The sequence below is a fragment of the Nelumbo lutea genome, chromosome 6 (genome assembly GCF_056320005.1).
Source record: "Nelumbo lutea isolate HS-2025 chromosome 6, American lotus-T2T, whole genome shotgun sequence".
NCBI lineage: Eukaryota > Viridiplantae > Streptophyta > Magnoliopsida > Proteales > Nelumbonaceae > Nelumbo > Nelumbo lutea.
The window spans coordinates 63,955,240-63,972,635 of record NC_142689.1 but is presented as its reverse complement, the minus strand read 5'-3'; the positions used below and the strand labels follow the sequence as shown (position 1 = coordinate 63,972,635).

At 32.5% G+C, this 17,396-nt stretch overlaps 1 protein-coding gene across 1 annotated transcript; it reads right to left on the bottom strand.

Annotated features, from left to right (window-relative positions):
- Nucleotides 1–317: 317 nt before the first annotated feature.
- LOC148849253 (uncharacterized) lies at nucleotides 318–3,593 on the bottom strand. Its single transcript, XM_088948222.1, has 3 exons — nucleotides 3,059–3,593; nucleotides 766–2,963; nucleotides 318–661 (listed from the first exon to the last, which is right to left on the bottom strand). Exons 1-3 carry the CDS (start codon nucleotides 3,243–3,245, stop codon nucleotides 587–589), a joined length of 2,460 nt encoding a protein of 819 aa, XP_088804348.1. The 5' UTR covers nucleotides 3,246–3,593; the 3' UTR covers nucleotides 318–586.
- Between the last annotated feature and the right edge of the window lie 13,803 nt (nucleotides 3,594–17,396).

Below are 17,396 nucleotides of genomic sequence, written 5' to 3'. Positions count from 1 at the left end.
TTACATTATTATTCATAAAAGATGTTCCCAATACCCGGTGGGATGTGACTGTAAGGTCTGTGTGAGGAGCAGATCACAATTCCCTGTTACATCATGATCGTAGGATATTCATGACTGGAAATCGGATTTGATGCTCACCACACCATTCGCACAATCCCTTGCAGCTTTTGCATTAGTAATATTCTTAATGCACGGCTGTGAGAACGTCCCCTTCCAGACAAACATTGTTTGGTGTTTGAGCATTATTTCTTTTGCCTCTACTAATTTTCCTTAGATACTACTAATAACATAGTCTCACTATAAAGATAGTGAAGAAATAGCCGAAATAATTAGAAGTCATTTCATTTAAGGATTCAAATTACAATCAATCGGTTGTTAAGACATAGAGTCATACATCATAAAAGATGTGTTCAACCTACAACCAATTGAAGAAACCAAACCACCCCACGACAACACGTTGTGGTGTTTAGTAAGCATCCACGTTCCAAACATATCTTGGCACGAGGAGAGACAGGCAGAAGAAAGAGCAATGAAACGAATCAAATAAGAACGTTAAAAAAAAATCCTGCTTCCCTAATTCTGCTTTTCATGGAGAAGTGATCTGCTTCCTAATTCTGCTTGAACGCCTCACCGGAGTCACTATTTCTTCATCTCCATGACCCTTCACACATAGACATCTCTCAAGTAAGTAAAACAATGGAAGTTTAAAAAGAAAATTCATCAGTGCCCCAAATAATAGATGGAAGAGCAGCAACACACACTTACATGTTTGTTGGTGATTTTCTCATACGTTGTGAAGCTTCCATAAGAAAGGGATCCGGCAGAGTAATCCGATGAAGACGCCAAAGATTCTCTGTTGGGGTTCCTCCTTAGTCTTCTTTCTTGGCTTTGGGCTTCATTAGCTTTCTCCAACTGCTTCCTGCTGCTGCTGCTGCATGATGAACTCTTTTGAAAACTGCTACTCATCTCTGATGGGCCAGACTCCCCAACCATCTCAACTTCTGTTGGCCGATTCCGAGAATATGATCTCCCATGGTGAGGATGGTCGCTACTAGCTGATACTGAGCTGGAGATGAACTTCTTCATCGGCAACTGTTTAGCTGGAACAACCTCTGGGGTGGATGCCTTTCTTCGATTGAGGAAGAGAAAAGTTGTAGCTGCAGCCAGAGTGAGAACAACTGAAGAGATTCCCAATACATTTCCTACTGGGAACTTGTATTCAGATCGAGGAAATGTAGAATCTCCTGTTTCCAAGCCCATAGAGCTTTCATCCAGTTCCAAACTGTTGATCATGGGTTCGATGTTGGTGGGGAGGATATCAATGTTGTTCTGGCTCTGGAATTCCTCCTGTTTAGGAGTTTCAGGTTTAAACTCTGGAGCTTGTGGAAGCACAGACGAGTTTTCCTCAATCCCCATGTTAACTTCTACATCGTTTTGGCATTCCATTTCCCCTTTCTCTGTATTTTCTGGTGTATCTTCTGGAGCATGCGGTATCAGTTGAGATTGTTCTTCGGATACTACCTGACCGTCTTCTGCAATATTTTCCTCTGTTTCAAATTCCACACGACTTTGTTCCTCCTCGACTTCTCCCTCCATTACAGACTCTGCCCCAGTATGATCTTGCTGTTTGTCTACTCCCTTGTAACTAAATTCTGCCTCTTGGTACCCATCAATAAAGAGTTCCTCGTCTGAAGATGTTAAGTTAATGAAATGGATTGAGCCTATTTCTTCCTCTATTGGAATGGAAATCAGATTGGACAAATAAGATATGGATCTTACTGACCAGAGCCTGAAATCATGAGTCATCTCAACAAACTTTGCTCTTGCAAATTCAGATACCGTAACCGGGACATCAAGCTTAGAGAAGGTTTGGCCTTTAAAGATTGAAGGAGAAAGGACGGGAGAATCAGTAACAGAGAAGGTCAAACAAGCAATTACAAGAACCAAAAGAAGAGGAGCAGCTTTGGATCTCGCTGAGGAACGATTCTTAGATATTTTGTTAGTTGTGATGGTCTTTTCATTGTGGGTGCTCTCGGTTTCAGGTTCACAAGACTGGAATTCATTCTCTTCTTCGGGTACCATCTGTGAAGAAGAATCATCAGATTCCTTTTGCGATTCTATGGATTGGGATTCTTCAGCATTTTCAGTATCTGAGCAGCTTTCAGAGGTGAACTCGTCTTCGAGTCGCTTACCTTCACTCTGTTCCATCTCTCTTTCTTTTTTCAGGTAAACCTCAATCCGAGGATTAGGTCTATAATGAAGAAATTGAGGTCTTGGGGAAAGATAGTTGGTTTTGGGATCGTAAGGAGGAAGAGACGGATCAACATCAAGAGGAGCTAAATCAGGGGAGGACAAACAAGGCTTTGCAGCAAATTTCTGGGTTTCCAAGGGTTCCTGGAAATCGAGAAGGTCATTTGGTTCTACACCGATCTCTTCCCCTGCCGCAAAGTCTAGAGACCTAATTGTTGAGGTAGGAGGTGGATTTCCTGGAATCGATGAACTATTGGCTGTTGGTTTAGCAGTGCTTTTGAGAGGTTCAGAAACCAAAGGAGTTAGGATGAGGTTGCAATCAGAATCTGCAATGACTGGTTCACATAACTTCTCTGATTTGCTTTTGCTTTCTAAACGTACCTGAGAATGAAAAATTGCTTCCGACTTCGTACCAGTCTCTTCCGTAGATTCCGATAGATCCATGCAAGTAAGAGGGGATTTTCCATCAGAGAACAAGGTGGAAGTTCTAACAGCTTCGTTTCTCTCAGTCAACACTTTCTTTCTCGGCGATGGGTTCACCTTAAAAGATGCAGAAATGGTCGGAGCCATGAAATTCTTTGATCCCTTTGAAACCGATGGCGACCTTGCCTTCACCAGCTTAAAGTTATGATCTTCTTCATTCTCTTTTTGCTCGTAGGAAACTCGGGGAGACGTTAGTCCTTCCCTGCAACCCGAATTCCTTCTCGTGAAATCTGAGTTACATTTATCAAAGATGAATTAGTAAAAAATATCAATATCCATGATTCAAGACAAGATTATGATCCTGGGTGGGGGGCTGCGGAGAAACCTGTAGCTGCAGGGCTGTTAGCCGGAGTGGCCGGATTGAAGCTTCTCTGATGAGGAACGATTGAGGGTCTTGCGAAAGAATTTCCACCGAAACTCCTCCTGACTCCACAACTGCTTTCCTGGGTCCTTGAGTTAGTATTAGTTCTATTTGAAATGGGAGAAGGAGACCTGTTTGAAAATATCACCATGGTTTCACGACCTGTAACGCTGGAGATGGAAAGAGAGAGAAAGATGGCGGAGTCGAAGTGAGAGAAAGTAAGGGAGAAATAATGCTGGCGTTAAACTACGAAGATGGAAAAGAAAGATTTCTGCGGCGGAAGAAGTAAAGAAGGATTGAGGATATCTCGGGATGACGATGTAAAAACGGGGATGGAGAACGGCTAGTTTTTTCAAATAATATGACCGTTAGTTGGCCGACATTTAAAAATTTTAACGGATTGTTTTGACCGTTAGAACTTGGAAGTTACCCCTTTTTTTCTCAACGAAAGAGATGAGCATGGCTGGTCATTGGTAGTAGTAGTAAACAACCTTCATACGACTCCAGTGTTGTTCTTGTTCTCTATATTGATATGGTGGGTGGGTCCCATATATCATATGACCGTTTAAGTTGACCTGCGATGGGAGCATAGAAAAAGAAAATGACAACGAGACGTTGCATTGCAATATCGGAGTTGCTGCTCTGTGGTACCAAAATCCTAGCGCTTGTCAGCCAGTGGAGCATAAAGCATTTAAACTATATGTTTTTAAGGTTTTGTTTCTTGTAATCTTTCTTGGCACTTAGCTTTCTATCTTTTATCTGTTATAGTGATTTGTGGGGAATGCTCCTCATAAACAAATATTTTTAGTTTTACACGTGGGAAGTCTAACTGACTTGGATTCAGTATCTTTCTGACGAATAGTATTAGATGTCTAACGGCAAACTGATGAAAATAAGAAAGGAATAGAGCACACAAAAGTAGGGCTGCAAGTAGGGCCAGGTTGAGGCCTAACCCTAAATTTTAAACCCCCAACCCTAATCCTAATCCAATCCAACTCATGGGTTGGGCTCGGGTTCAACCCAAACTTCTTTCCATCCCTTAAAATTTCATACAACTTCTTAAAATCAGATTTTAACTCAACTTACATTATATATATTAACCTTATATTTTATTAGTATTTGTTTGTTAATGTTTTTATTGGTTCTTTAAGTACAAAATCCAACAAAAAAAAAGTATTTGAAATGACTATTTTTTATTATGACTTATAACTTATAATAGATCTTTTATGGGCAATAAGCTATGGGTGGCAAACAACAAAGAGGAGATAAAAAATAAAATATTCAAAAAACATAAAATATGTTATTAAGGTTTTAGTATGTGGTGGGGGCTATACAACTATCATGCATCTAAATAAATCAATTTATGATATATCATATATAAATAACATATATTTATACATGATATGTACCATAAAGTAGGGTTCAGGTTGGGTCGGGTTGCCCGAGGGGTTAATCCTAACCCAACCCGAAGTAAAGTCAGCTTCATTAATTTCAACCCTAACCCTAACCTGAGCATCAACCCGACCTAACCCAACCCAACTCGACCCAAGTTGCAGCCTTAGCACAAAGACTGAAAGCAAGTTATAGGTGAAATGGATGAGATCGGCTTCAGTCAGTGCAAGACCGGTTCAAACACCTTCAAATAACCCATACATCCTTGCATTGAGAACATCTCCATACTTCTGTACTTTATTTCATGGGGAGATATTCTCAATGCAAGGCTATAAAGGTTGTTTGAATGGGCCTTGCACTGATTGAATCCGATTTCAAAATAGACCCCATGTCAAAGGGAAATCAAAATCAATTTTGATGCCTCTAGAAAAGTTGGGGTGTGGATGTATTGCAAGAATTTTGAAAGAGAAAGGATCAAATGGGTGGCAAGTCCAATAGGTAAAAAACTCGATATTAATATTAGTAGCGGTAATGAATAATGAGAGCCTGATTAGAAGCTAGATCTAGGTGCTTCAAACATCATAGTTGAATGAGACTCCAAGATAAAGATAGAGATATATGCTGAATGAAACCTGTAAGGATGTATGGAAATGCCAAATCATTAAGGGCGATTGCATGAAGATCAAGGAAGAAATGAGTGCTACAATCATATATCAAAACACTCACTAGAAAGGTAATCAAGCGGCAGGATACCAAGGCGAAATCAATTCTATCAATGTTTTCGAACCGTCATTGACCCAGATGATTGGATCATTCATATTGGAAACCATTCAGGCGATTGGTTCCATTTTATCCTAAACCCAGTCTTTGGTCAAAATTGTTGAATTAGTCAACAAACCATTGACCTGGATGGTTTGACCGTTGAACTGTTCGACTCGGAGAGCAGTTTGCAATTTATTAAGTTAGAGCAAGAATGAAAAGAAAAGAAGATCTCTTAGATTTGAGATATACTGGGGAGAGAGAGAGAGAGAGATCAATTGAGGGATGTGTGAGACAGTGAGAGAGATCTGAGAGAGTAGGGAGAGTAGGATAGAGTCTTTATATCATATCTAAGAGAGAGAGAGATTTGAGACTGAGAGAAATCTCAGATCTACTTTCATTGTCGTCGCCGTCACTATTGCCGCTGTAAGTCATCGTTGTTGTCGTCGTTGCAGCCTGCAAGTGACCTTCTCTTCCTTCTTCTTCTTTTTCTTGTTCTTCTTCTTCTTCTTCTTCTTCTTCTTCTTCTTTTTCTTCTTCTCTCTCTCTCTCTCTCTCTCTCTCTCTCTCTCTTTTCTCTCTCTTCTAAACTCTCTCAGCCATCAACACCTTCTCACATCTCTCTCATTTTCATATAGTCAAACCTTTTTTTCTCTTGTATTTATATGCATCTTACCCAAATATTCCAATCTAATGGGTAAGATGACATATCACCAATTACAATATTTAAACCGTTTGACCCAAACGGTTGAACCACTGACTAGAAATTGGTGGCCAAAACGGTTCCGTTTCTAGGTCAGTTTTTAAAACTTGAATTCTATCACCATTCGATTGAAGGTGTTGGACTACATCACACTCACAGATTCTATAGGAGTGCCTTTTTTGCATTCCCTTTAATTTTCTAATGTATAGCCCAGATTTCCTACTTTCTTTTCCTACCCACTCTCTACCCGTCGTGAATTGCAGCCACACATCCCTCAATTCATAATAGAGATGTGTGGCTCCAATTCACAGCAGGTAGATAGTGGGTAGAAGAAGTGAGTAGGAAATCCCGAGTGCTGTAGGGCATGAAAAAAAGGGAAAAAATCTGTACTAAATTTTTGGTGTTTTTTGGATAGGATGGGAGAGTACAACTAATGGAGAAAGCTGATTTCCATATAGACACATTAAAAGCTAATATTTTTATTAATTTCACTAATAATTAACAATTATATAGGAATGGAAATGGGGCGGGGCACCCCCTCCCTATCCACACCCTATAGTAAAGAAACTCTATCGCACCATGTCTTAAGTGTTAGGCAGGTTCAAGGCCAAGGCACCCACTCCCTGTAAGGGATGGGGAATCCTTGAATTCTCCCAGCCTCTTCCCGGTGTTGGGCAAGGCACCCACTCCACATAAAGGATGGGGAATCCTCGAATTTTCCCCGCCCTATCCCCACTATTTGGCCGGTTCAAGGCAAGACACCCACTCCCCATCAGGGATGGGGAATCCTTGAATTTTCCCTGCCTCGTCCCCGATGTCAGGTGGGTTCAGGGCAAGGCACCCAATCCCCATCAGGGATAGGGAATCCTCGAATTTTCCCCACCCCATCCCTGGTGTCGGGTGAGTTCAAGTTAAGGCACCCACTCCCCTTCAGAGATAGGAATCCTCGAATTTTTCCCACCTTGTCCCAGGTGTTGGGCATGTTCAGGGCAAGGCACCCACTCCCTATTAAGGACGGGGAATACTCGAATTTTTCTTGCCCTGAGGCAACCACCTAAAAATAATCTAATTTGTGGTTATTTTACAAATGGGATTATTAGAATTTGGGGGTATTTTAGGATTGGATTATGACAATTTGGAGTATTTTGTAAATGGAATTATGTTATCCAAGGATTATAAGAATTTGAGAACTTAGAGATCTTTTAAAAATTGATACTAAATCTAGGGAAATCTTACTAATTTACCATCGGGTTCAGGGAATTATATGCAAACTCTATCCCCACTCCTAGGGGTGATCATGTGCTAGGTCGTGCCTAATTTTGGGCCAACGTCACTCATATATAAAACACTATATATCTATAATATTTTATATTAAATGGCATAACATGCATATAAACTTATTTTATACATTATATAATATAAAATATTACATATAATATAAACTATACATGTCATGTCATAATATTTATATATAAAATATGTAATATAATGTAAAATAACATGTATACATATGTAAACATTATACACAAAATGTGTAAGTTTAAATATATGTGGGCCAGGCCGGACTTGAAGTATTTAACCCAAGCCTGGCCCAAAAATTTGCGGGCCTGATGTGGGCCCAGGCTCGGGTCGGGCATGAACACAAAACCAAGGGCCAAGCCAAGAATATCTAAATTGGGCTTATGCGGGCCCAGCCGGGCTGAAATGATCACCCCTACCCACCCCCATCCCACAATTGGGGCAAACAAATTTTTCCCGTCCTTGCCCCATCCCCGTTTAAGATCAGGGAAAACTTACCCCGCTTAGGGTAGAGCGGGGCAGAGCCCCAATTTTGTAGTAAAAATTGTTATCCCTACTATTATAATTAATAAAAATATAAAGCTAACAGACTAATGACTAAGATACTTAATCACTTAATAACTGGGTAGAGATTAATATATTATACACTAAATTAATATAGAAATTTAATTAACCAGGTCTAATCACTTTTCTAGTGGGACCCCATGCGATGCAGGGACTTTGTTAATCAAAATTGAATCATAATCAGTTCAAATCAATTCAAAACCTATGAAAAGATTTGGAAATTATAATTACTACAAAATCATTGCTAAATATGGAAACTTTTGGTATATTTGATTATTTACTAATACTTACTTACTTATAATTGTAGATAGTTCCAGGTAAATTTTGGCAATTCATGGTTAATTATGGTGAAGTCTGGTTAATTTTGGTATTTTTAATTTCTAGTAGCTTTTGATAATTTACAATTAACTTCTGGTAATTAAAGATAATTTCTAGTAATTTTTTATAATTTTTTAATTTTTTGATATCTTATGGTAATTTACATAGAATTTCTATTAGTGACAACTAGTTTCTACTAATTTCTAATACAATTTGGTCAATTCTTGTAATTTTTAGTAATTTTTGTTTATTACAACTAAGTTCTACTAATTTTATCTAAGTTTTGGAAATGTCTAGTAAATTTTGATAATTTTAGTAAACTCTAATAAATTTAGGGAATTACTGATAATTTGTGATAATAATTTACACATAAATAATTAAAGGAAAATAACATTTAAATTATTAATAGTTTCTAGTCATCAACAATAATCTATTATTATATATTAAAACAAAATTGGCCATGTTAAATCAGTGTTTTCAACTTGTCGTTGACCCAACCAGTTGAACCACTCGAGCCGTCACCAATCAAGATTCTAGGTCTGATTTTAGTAAAACTAGGTGGATGGTTAAAAACCACTGACTTGGTCAAAAACCATCTGACATGGTCAATGGTTGAACCATTGCCCGTTTAACCTAGTGACTAGGTCACTGGTTGCACACTAACTGTTTATACAAACTTTGAGAGACCATAACTTTGCACTCTGATGTTCGATTAAGGTGGTTTTTTTTTTTTATTTTGGGTAACTTTTCGAGATCTATGCGTCAAGTTCCTTGCTTCTCTATTTTTTCCATAAAAAAACTATTTTTTTGGCTTCAAATTATAATTTCTAATATTTTTTTACAAATAAAAAATTTAAAAGAAAATTAAAAACATAAATTGAATATATTACATGTAGAACATAATTATGCATTATTTATTGATGAAATACATGTTTATACACACACACACACACATATATATTAATATACTACTTATAAAAGTGTGAATGAGGAGGTATTGGCTTCTGTAATTTTTCTTTACTGAAATACCCCTCCTCTTGAATTTAGTTCATCTCCATTGATAGGACAAAAGATGTAATTAAAAGAATACCACTAAATATATTCAATTACCTCTCATGAAGTCTCACATTTAAGTTATTAGATAAATCACATTCACTCTCATTGAGTCCTACATTTATACTTTTTTATCATCATTAAATTCAACTAATAAATCAATACACAATAATTATTAATAGAATGAAATTTTATATTTTTAAAATAAACATAGAAATGAAATCATATTTTTCATCTAGGTGGTGGGCAAGTACTTCAACCATTTAGATCAAACGGACAATTGCATGATGTCATAAATAAATAATACAAATTTAGAAATATAAAAAATACTTTTGTTTATTATCATTAAATTCCACTAATAAATCCATACACAATAATTATTAATAAAATAAAATTTTAGATTTTTAAAATAAACCTAGAAATGAAATCATACTTTTCATCTAAGTCGTGTGTAAGTACTTCAACCATTTGGGTCAAATGGATAATTTCATGATGCCATAAATAAATAATACAAATTTATAAATATAAAAAAATATAGAAAAAATGAAATTTTGAAAAAACAAAATTGGACACATTTTTATTATTATATATTTGTCATATTAAAAAATAATTATGATAGAATAGGCATAATTTTATTAATGATGGACATCAAATGTACAACTTAAAATCGATGGGAAATTAAACCATCTTCTTATCTAGGGGGTGGGTTAATGGTTCAACCTTACAGGTCAAATAGGTTAATTCATTATGTATAATTAAAAATAATTTTTTTAAAATAGAATAGTACTAAAAATATGAAACAATTTTGGGCACATCTATAATATTATATACTAATAATATAAACAAAAATAAGTATGATAAATAATAGTTATTTTATCAATGATATAAATGAAATGAAATTTTTAAAACCAGTTTGAAAATGAAACCATTTCCTTGACTAGATGGTAGGTAGGTCAATGATTTAACATTCCAAGTCAAATGGATCAATCTATGATGTCATAACTAAGTAACGAATATTAAATACACACACACACACACACACACACACACACACACACACACACACACATATATATATATATATAAACTCAAAGAAAAATATAAGCTTTGTATAAAGCATTTTGATACAATTCTATTGTTATATATTAACCATATTAAATAAATATAAATCTGAAAATAAGAATTGCTATTATCGATGATGAAAATGGAATACATGATTTTCCATCCAAGTGGTGGGTTAGTGGTTAAATTATCCATGTGAAATGGATGTTATTATTAAATAATAAAATAATTAAAATTCTAGAAAATCTAGAAATTTGTCGATAATTTTGGGTACATTCTATAATATTATATATTCATCATATAAAAGGTGTGATTAATGAGAATTATTTTCATTAATGATAGAAATGGGATAAAAATTAGGATAAAAAATAAAGAGCATTAATGTCTAACACATGACCTGACTAACTATGTCAAATGGTTCAATAGTTTAATTAGCTAGGTCATCATAGGCAAGTGGTTTGGTAGGGATGCAAATAGATCATATCAGATTTGCATTAGGGTATATTCAAATTTGATCTAATCCAAAGATTCGATCGGATCTCATAAATATTGGTTCAAATCCGAATCTGATCAAGATGTCAGGTATTCGAATTTGATAGGGTCCAATTTAATTTTTTTAAAAAAGTAATAAATTATTAAAAGAAAAAGAAAAATATAACAGTTCAAATAAAAAACACAAAATATAAGTATTTTTTTCAACTATTTCCATCGTATAAAAGTTTACAAAAAGGCAATGTAAATAATATATTTATAAATAAATAATAAATATCATATATATTATATATAAATAATATATATACTATATATATAAATAATTGATTTGACCATAATATTAAAAACTAATATTCAAACAATATATTGGAATTGCATTTCCTCTTGGTAAAAAAGTAATTTTTATTATCTCATAAATTAAATAATAAAAATAAAAATATATAATTTTTTATAAATTTTATAGAAAAATTTAAACATGCATTAATATTATATATTCTTCATATTAAACAAAAATATGTTTGAAAAATAAGAAATATTGTTAGTAAATAGAAATGGATAAAATATAAAGAAAAAATTAATTAATGTCTTAATCATAGTCTATTTTCCTAATTAAATAGGTTTATGGTTCAACCAGTAAGATCATATGGTTGCTGACTAGCTATTATCATTATCATCATTTGATATTGCCACGTGCAACGCGCATACACTTTTACTGGTATATATATACATGTACACATGCTCACTCCCTTTTATTAGGAAACTCACTTTCCCATCCACTAATTTAGGAAATTTCACCAATAATTGATGTTTATTTTATTGTTACTTATTTAATTATGAGAAATAATTAAATAAATTCTACTAAACACAATAATTATTGATATTGAAGAATATTTTGAATAACTAAATGATAATTTTCTTTTAAAACTCAATTAATTTGTGAATTCTTTAATTTATTGAAATTAAATTTATTTTCAGATTAACTAATTAATGGGAGTTATTGTTGAATAATTTAATATTAATTAATAATTTTTAATAATTACTGATAAATGAAAATGATTACAATAATTTGTATTATTTTCATTTTTCAATAAATACTTAGTATTAATAATTGAACAATATTTTTGAATAATTACATGAGAAAGAAATTAGTTAATTATTGCAATTATTCAGAATTGTCATAATATAAGTAATTTTGTGAAAACATGTTAATTATAGTTAATAATATAATTACTATTAATTTTAATATAATTATAGTTTAAATACAATAAGTGTTATATTTTAATATAATTATGGTTTAAATATATCTACTATTAATTTAAATATAATTTATTTTAAATTTTAAGTATAAATTATTAGTCATTCAAAATAACAGTTACTTTGTCATTTTATAGTTTGTTTTTAAATTGCAATTCATTGATAATTAAACCTTATAGTTGAAGCATTACTGTTAATTATTGTTTAAAATGAAATTAATGTTAATTTAAATATTATTATAGTTTAAGTAGAATTTATTTTAAATAATATAGTTTTCAATAGGAAAATATAATTTATTCAGAATAATAATTATTTTTGCTATTTTATAATTATTTTTTAAATTATAATCCATTGATAATTAAAACCTTATAGTTGGATTGTTGATAACATTTGAATTTAAAATATAATTGAAGATAATTAACATTTATTATAGGCCCCGTTTGTTTACCGCTAAGTTGAGGTGGGAAAGTTGGTCAACTTCCCCATTGACCAACTTTCGCATGTTCTTTTGCGAAAACGTGTGGGGCCCATGGAAAATAAGGTTTCCCTCGGGTAAATTTAAAGGCCACTTACCTGGGAAAAACTTACCCACCTCAGAGGTGGTTAAGTTTACTTTCTCATCGTGGGGTGTTTTAGTCAGTTGAAAAATACCCCTGTGTTGTCAGCAAACTTAGGGCATTTGCATTGCTAGCAATCTATAGTTTCATTCATTTGCTTGCAAAGGTTGGCATCCCCTCCACCTCCAGGCCTCCACTCTCTCTTTGTTTCAGTAAAGACGCAAGGCGAAGAAAGGAATTGGAAAGAAAAAAAAAAAAAAGTGATCTGCCAAAAATTTGCTTTAATTGCTGGAATTTTCAAGCTCGATCAAGTAGCTTTTGGTAAGTTGCAAATCTCATAGCTTTTGTAAGAGCTACTAGATTGTTCTTGTATTTGATGTTTAATTTATCGGGTTTCCATCCGATTAATGGCTGAATGTTGTTTTTTATTAAACTTTGTTAGATCAGTTAGGTTTTCGAGTTGTTTGGTTTGGCTTGGGAGTTTATGTGGATTTTAAGGAGCTGGCTTCTCCATAATGGTTTCTTTTCTTTCATTTTTTCGTATATGTATTGTGTTAACTCAGTTTCAGGTATTAAGAAAACCTCCAAAAAGGGTAATGTTGGCAATAGTGATTGGTTTATGATTGATTGGGTTCCTTTTGACAATAGTGCAACATATTGGCCTCTTACCCAAGAAAGTTGGTGAGACAAAAGAACATGGGTAAGTTGGAGTGCAAAATTTACATGAATAAGTTTCAACTAAAAGAATATGGGTAAATAAACTTTCTTGGGTAAATTTTACCTAGGAAACACTTACCTGGGTAAGTGAATTTACTTAGGTAAGTGTGATAGCGCTAAACAAACGAGGCTATAATTTAAAACAATTTTGCAACATATTGGCCTCTTACCCAAGAAAGTTGGTGAGACAAAATAACATGGGTAAGTTGGAGTGTAAAATTTACATAAATAAGTTTCAACTAAAAGAATATTGATAAATAAACTTTCTTGGGTAAATTTTACCTAGGAAACACTTACCTGGGTAAGTGAATTTACTTAGGTAAGTGTGGTAGCGCTAAACGAACGAGGCTATAATTTAAAACAATTTAAATATAGTTTAACAGATGTGGTCAATTGGGAGAGGGAAAACGTGAATGAAGTGGCAAGCTGATGGCATTTTGAGGAAAGAGAGTGAATGAATGAGAAGCTAGGATTAGGATAACGTCCTTGTTTAGTGGGAGAGATAGAGATGCCTATAATCAAGGAGATAAATCTGCATTAAAAGAGGAAATTGGTATCCCATGAGTCTTTATTGGATGAGAGAAATAAGGAATGGTTTTGGGAGTGATAATTTTTGGGCAAAAAAAGGGGAGATAGCCATGCTAGGTGGTAACTCCATGGGCTTCAAGGCTTCTAGAGGGAATCTTGCACTCCCTCTAGAATTGCTTGGTAGTGGGGCAAAGAGAAGCCATATGAGGTGTCAAGCTCAACTTTAGTATATACTAGCGGGGACCTGTGCAATGCACGGGTTTTAGTATATAATTGTTTTATATTTTAACTTTTTAATAACCAATCTGGTTGAACTCAACCCAAGTTGGTTTATTTTCTAGTATTTTCAATCGGCTTTGGTTTTGTAATTTTCCAACTCGACCAAGTTAGGTTAGTTTCGAATTGACCATTTGTAAATTGACCAAAACTGAACCAACCCAACCATAGATATATATTAATATTTTATATTTTAAATATAATTTTTAATACAAGTAAGTGGGAAAATTCTCATATTTCTTACTCTAAAATATTTTATATGATAAATTTATTTTTTAATTTATTTTAATAATACCATTGTAATTTATTAAATTTAAATTTAATTTCTAAGTTTAAATCTTTTTGAACAAACAAACCAAACCGAAATTAGACCCAAACTGATACAACTCGAGTTGATGGGTTTTCACTAATGGTCAATCGATTTCGGGTGACAAACTCCCAACCTAAACAGGTCGATTTGGTTGGCAAAGCAGCCTACAACCGAATTGAACCAATCCTTGAAGACTCCTAATTCCAACTAAATGAATAGTCTAATCTCTAATAAAGAACAATAGTTTAATCTCCAATAATTATTAAAAATTTATAGCAAAAATACACAATTATTGAAAATAAATTTAGGATGAAAATACAATAGATATCTAATAAAAATATAGTAATTACAAAATGCAATAAATACTGAAAATATATTAAATTAATCATTAATTAATGTAATCTCAAATAATAGTTTAATCTCAAATAAATATCAATCAATAAATTACAAAAAAATACATAATTACTAAAAGTAAATTTATAACCAAAATACAATAAATTAAATTTCAAAAGTTAAATAATAGTTGTTTAATCTCTAATAATTATTGACAATTTACTGTTAAATAACAAAGCAAAAATAGATTTATAAATAATTATTGAAAACATATTTATCAAAAATACAATAAATAATTACCGAAAATAAATAAATATAATTTTAGTATATATATAAATATATAATGAGTATACGCTATTATTTTAAAATTATTACTAATATATTATTACATAATTTGTCATTAATTTTGTAAAATATTAAATTATTAATAATATGAATATTATGAAATCTATTATAATTATTTTTCTACTTTTAAGAATTTTTTTAACTTTATTATGTAATTTTGTTATTTTAACTATTTAAAATTCAGTTATGTTAAATGTTCTGTTATTTAAATATTTAAATAATATGTAAATATTTAAAATGATTCATTATTTGAATTTTATTTATTTTAATGTTTTTATGTAGTATTAAATATTTTGTTACATAATTATTTATCTATTTTTAGTGTTTCGTTATTTAAGATATTTAGTTATTGAAATATTTAAATAATATTTTGTTTTTTAATATTTAATTTTTGCTATTTGAATAATATTAAATTGAATAATTCGTAAAATTATAATTCATATTGTTACTACATAATTTCATGATAAATTTTGTCAAAATAAAGAATTATTAATAATATGGATATTGTTAAATGTATTATAATTAATTTTTGTGTTTTGAATAAATATTTTAAAGTTAGTATATAATTTCATTATAATATTTAAATAATTCTGAATTTTTTTAATTGGCAATTTCTTTATATAGGAATTAGACATAGTTTAGGAGGGAATCTCTATACTAAATTAGAGATAATTTTAGAGATAAATAGGAATTAGAGATAATTTAGGAGATAAATAGGAATTGAGACAATTTAGGAGAAAGTGGGGGAAGGTGGTGCCACTGCTAAACATTAGAAAAGCAAATCTCTCTTTCTTTATGGTTGTTAGAAATAGTTAAGCCTATGCTATTTCCTTATTAATTTAATGACGGATAATTATGTGAAATAAAAAAAATAAAAGATTTAAAAAAACAAAAAATTAGAAAGAGGGGTTTGGAGCAAGGAGAGGCATGGTGGTGTGGACTGTCTTGATATATATATATATATATATATATATATATATATATATATATATATATATATATATATATATATATATATATATATATATATTTTTTTTTTTTTTTCTTTTTTTTTTTTTGAGGGTTACTAGTGGCAAAAATCTTCTGGCTTCAGGTATTTGTTTTTGATGTCTTGGACCCATATGTTGTTTGGCTGGCTTCAGGTATTCGAAAATAAATTTATTTCTCCAAGTATATTTATTTCCCCTTGTTTCCAAATCCATCAAATTACAGTCTTCAATTACATTTACTTTCCCTTGTTTCCAAACCCATCAAATTACAGTCCTCATCAATTACATTCATTTCCCCTTGTTTCCAAACCCATCAAATTGCTGTCCTCAATTACATTATTGAAGCCTCTCAACTGGCTAGGAGTTACCATTCTTCCCCCAACTTTATCATCACTGGGAGATCGGGTGGCATTAAAATCTTGAATAACCATCCAAGGGAGGGAATTCGAATAGGCTATTCTCCTCAAACATTGCCAAATTGGTCCTTGTTCGCCCCTACTTAGGGAGCAAGATAAAGGTACAGCTCCAGTTTGGATTAGGTTCATGACCTGATCTGTAATTAAGTAGTACATAAGTCTTTCATCTGAAGTTATAAGTTTTTAGTCGATTGTATTTTGGTCGAAATTATTATCGCCATTGATTTGAAATTTGAATTTCTAAAATTAAACACATAATTCCAGTGTTTTTGAGGAAAACATACAACACCTATAATTCCAGTGTTTTTGAGGAAAACATACAACACCTTATGTTTATAAATACAAATATGTAGAATGCAAAACCTTATATTTTGTATTATTTCATATACATTTGTACTATATATAATCAAGGGAATTGGGCGGTTTGGGTTGAATTTCAACCCAACCTATTTAACTCTCCAACCCGTTAATGACCCAGTTATATAAAATTAAATGGGTTGGGTTCAACCCAAACCTGCTTTAGTCCAATTCAACCCGCCCAAATCCATTAATCTTATATTTATGTATTTAAAACAAAAAACTAACTCTTTGTTAATAAATAAGTTAATCATAGCTTAGTGGTAATTGTAATTACTATTTATACAAGTGGTGAAGGTTCAAATCACATTACATCCATGTTATTTTTATACAAGCATCAAAGCCAATTAATTATATTCGGGTTTCGGATTTGACAAACCACATAGGTTCAAACCGGTCAGACCAACTTGAACTATCTAATTAGATTGTCTTCGAGGTAATCACATCAAGTTCAAGAGTGGTTGAACCGTTTAGATCTGAGTCAGTCCGGTCGGACAAAATCTGATCGGGCCAGTTCATCCAGATGGTGGATTGCCTTGGGTCGGCTCATATCAGGTTTGTGCACGAGTTTGGGGCCG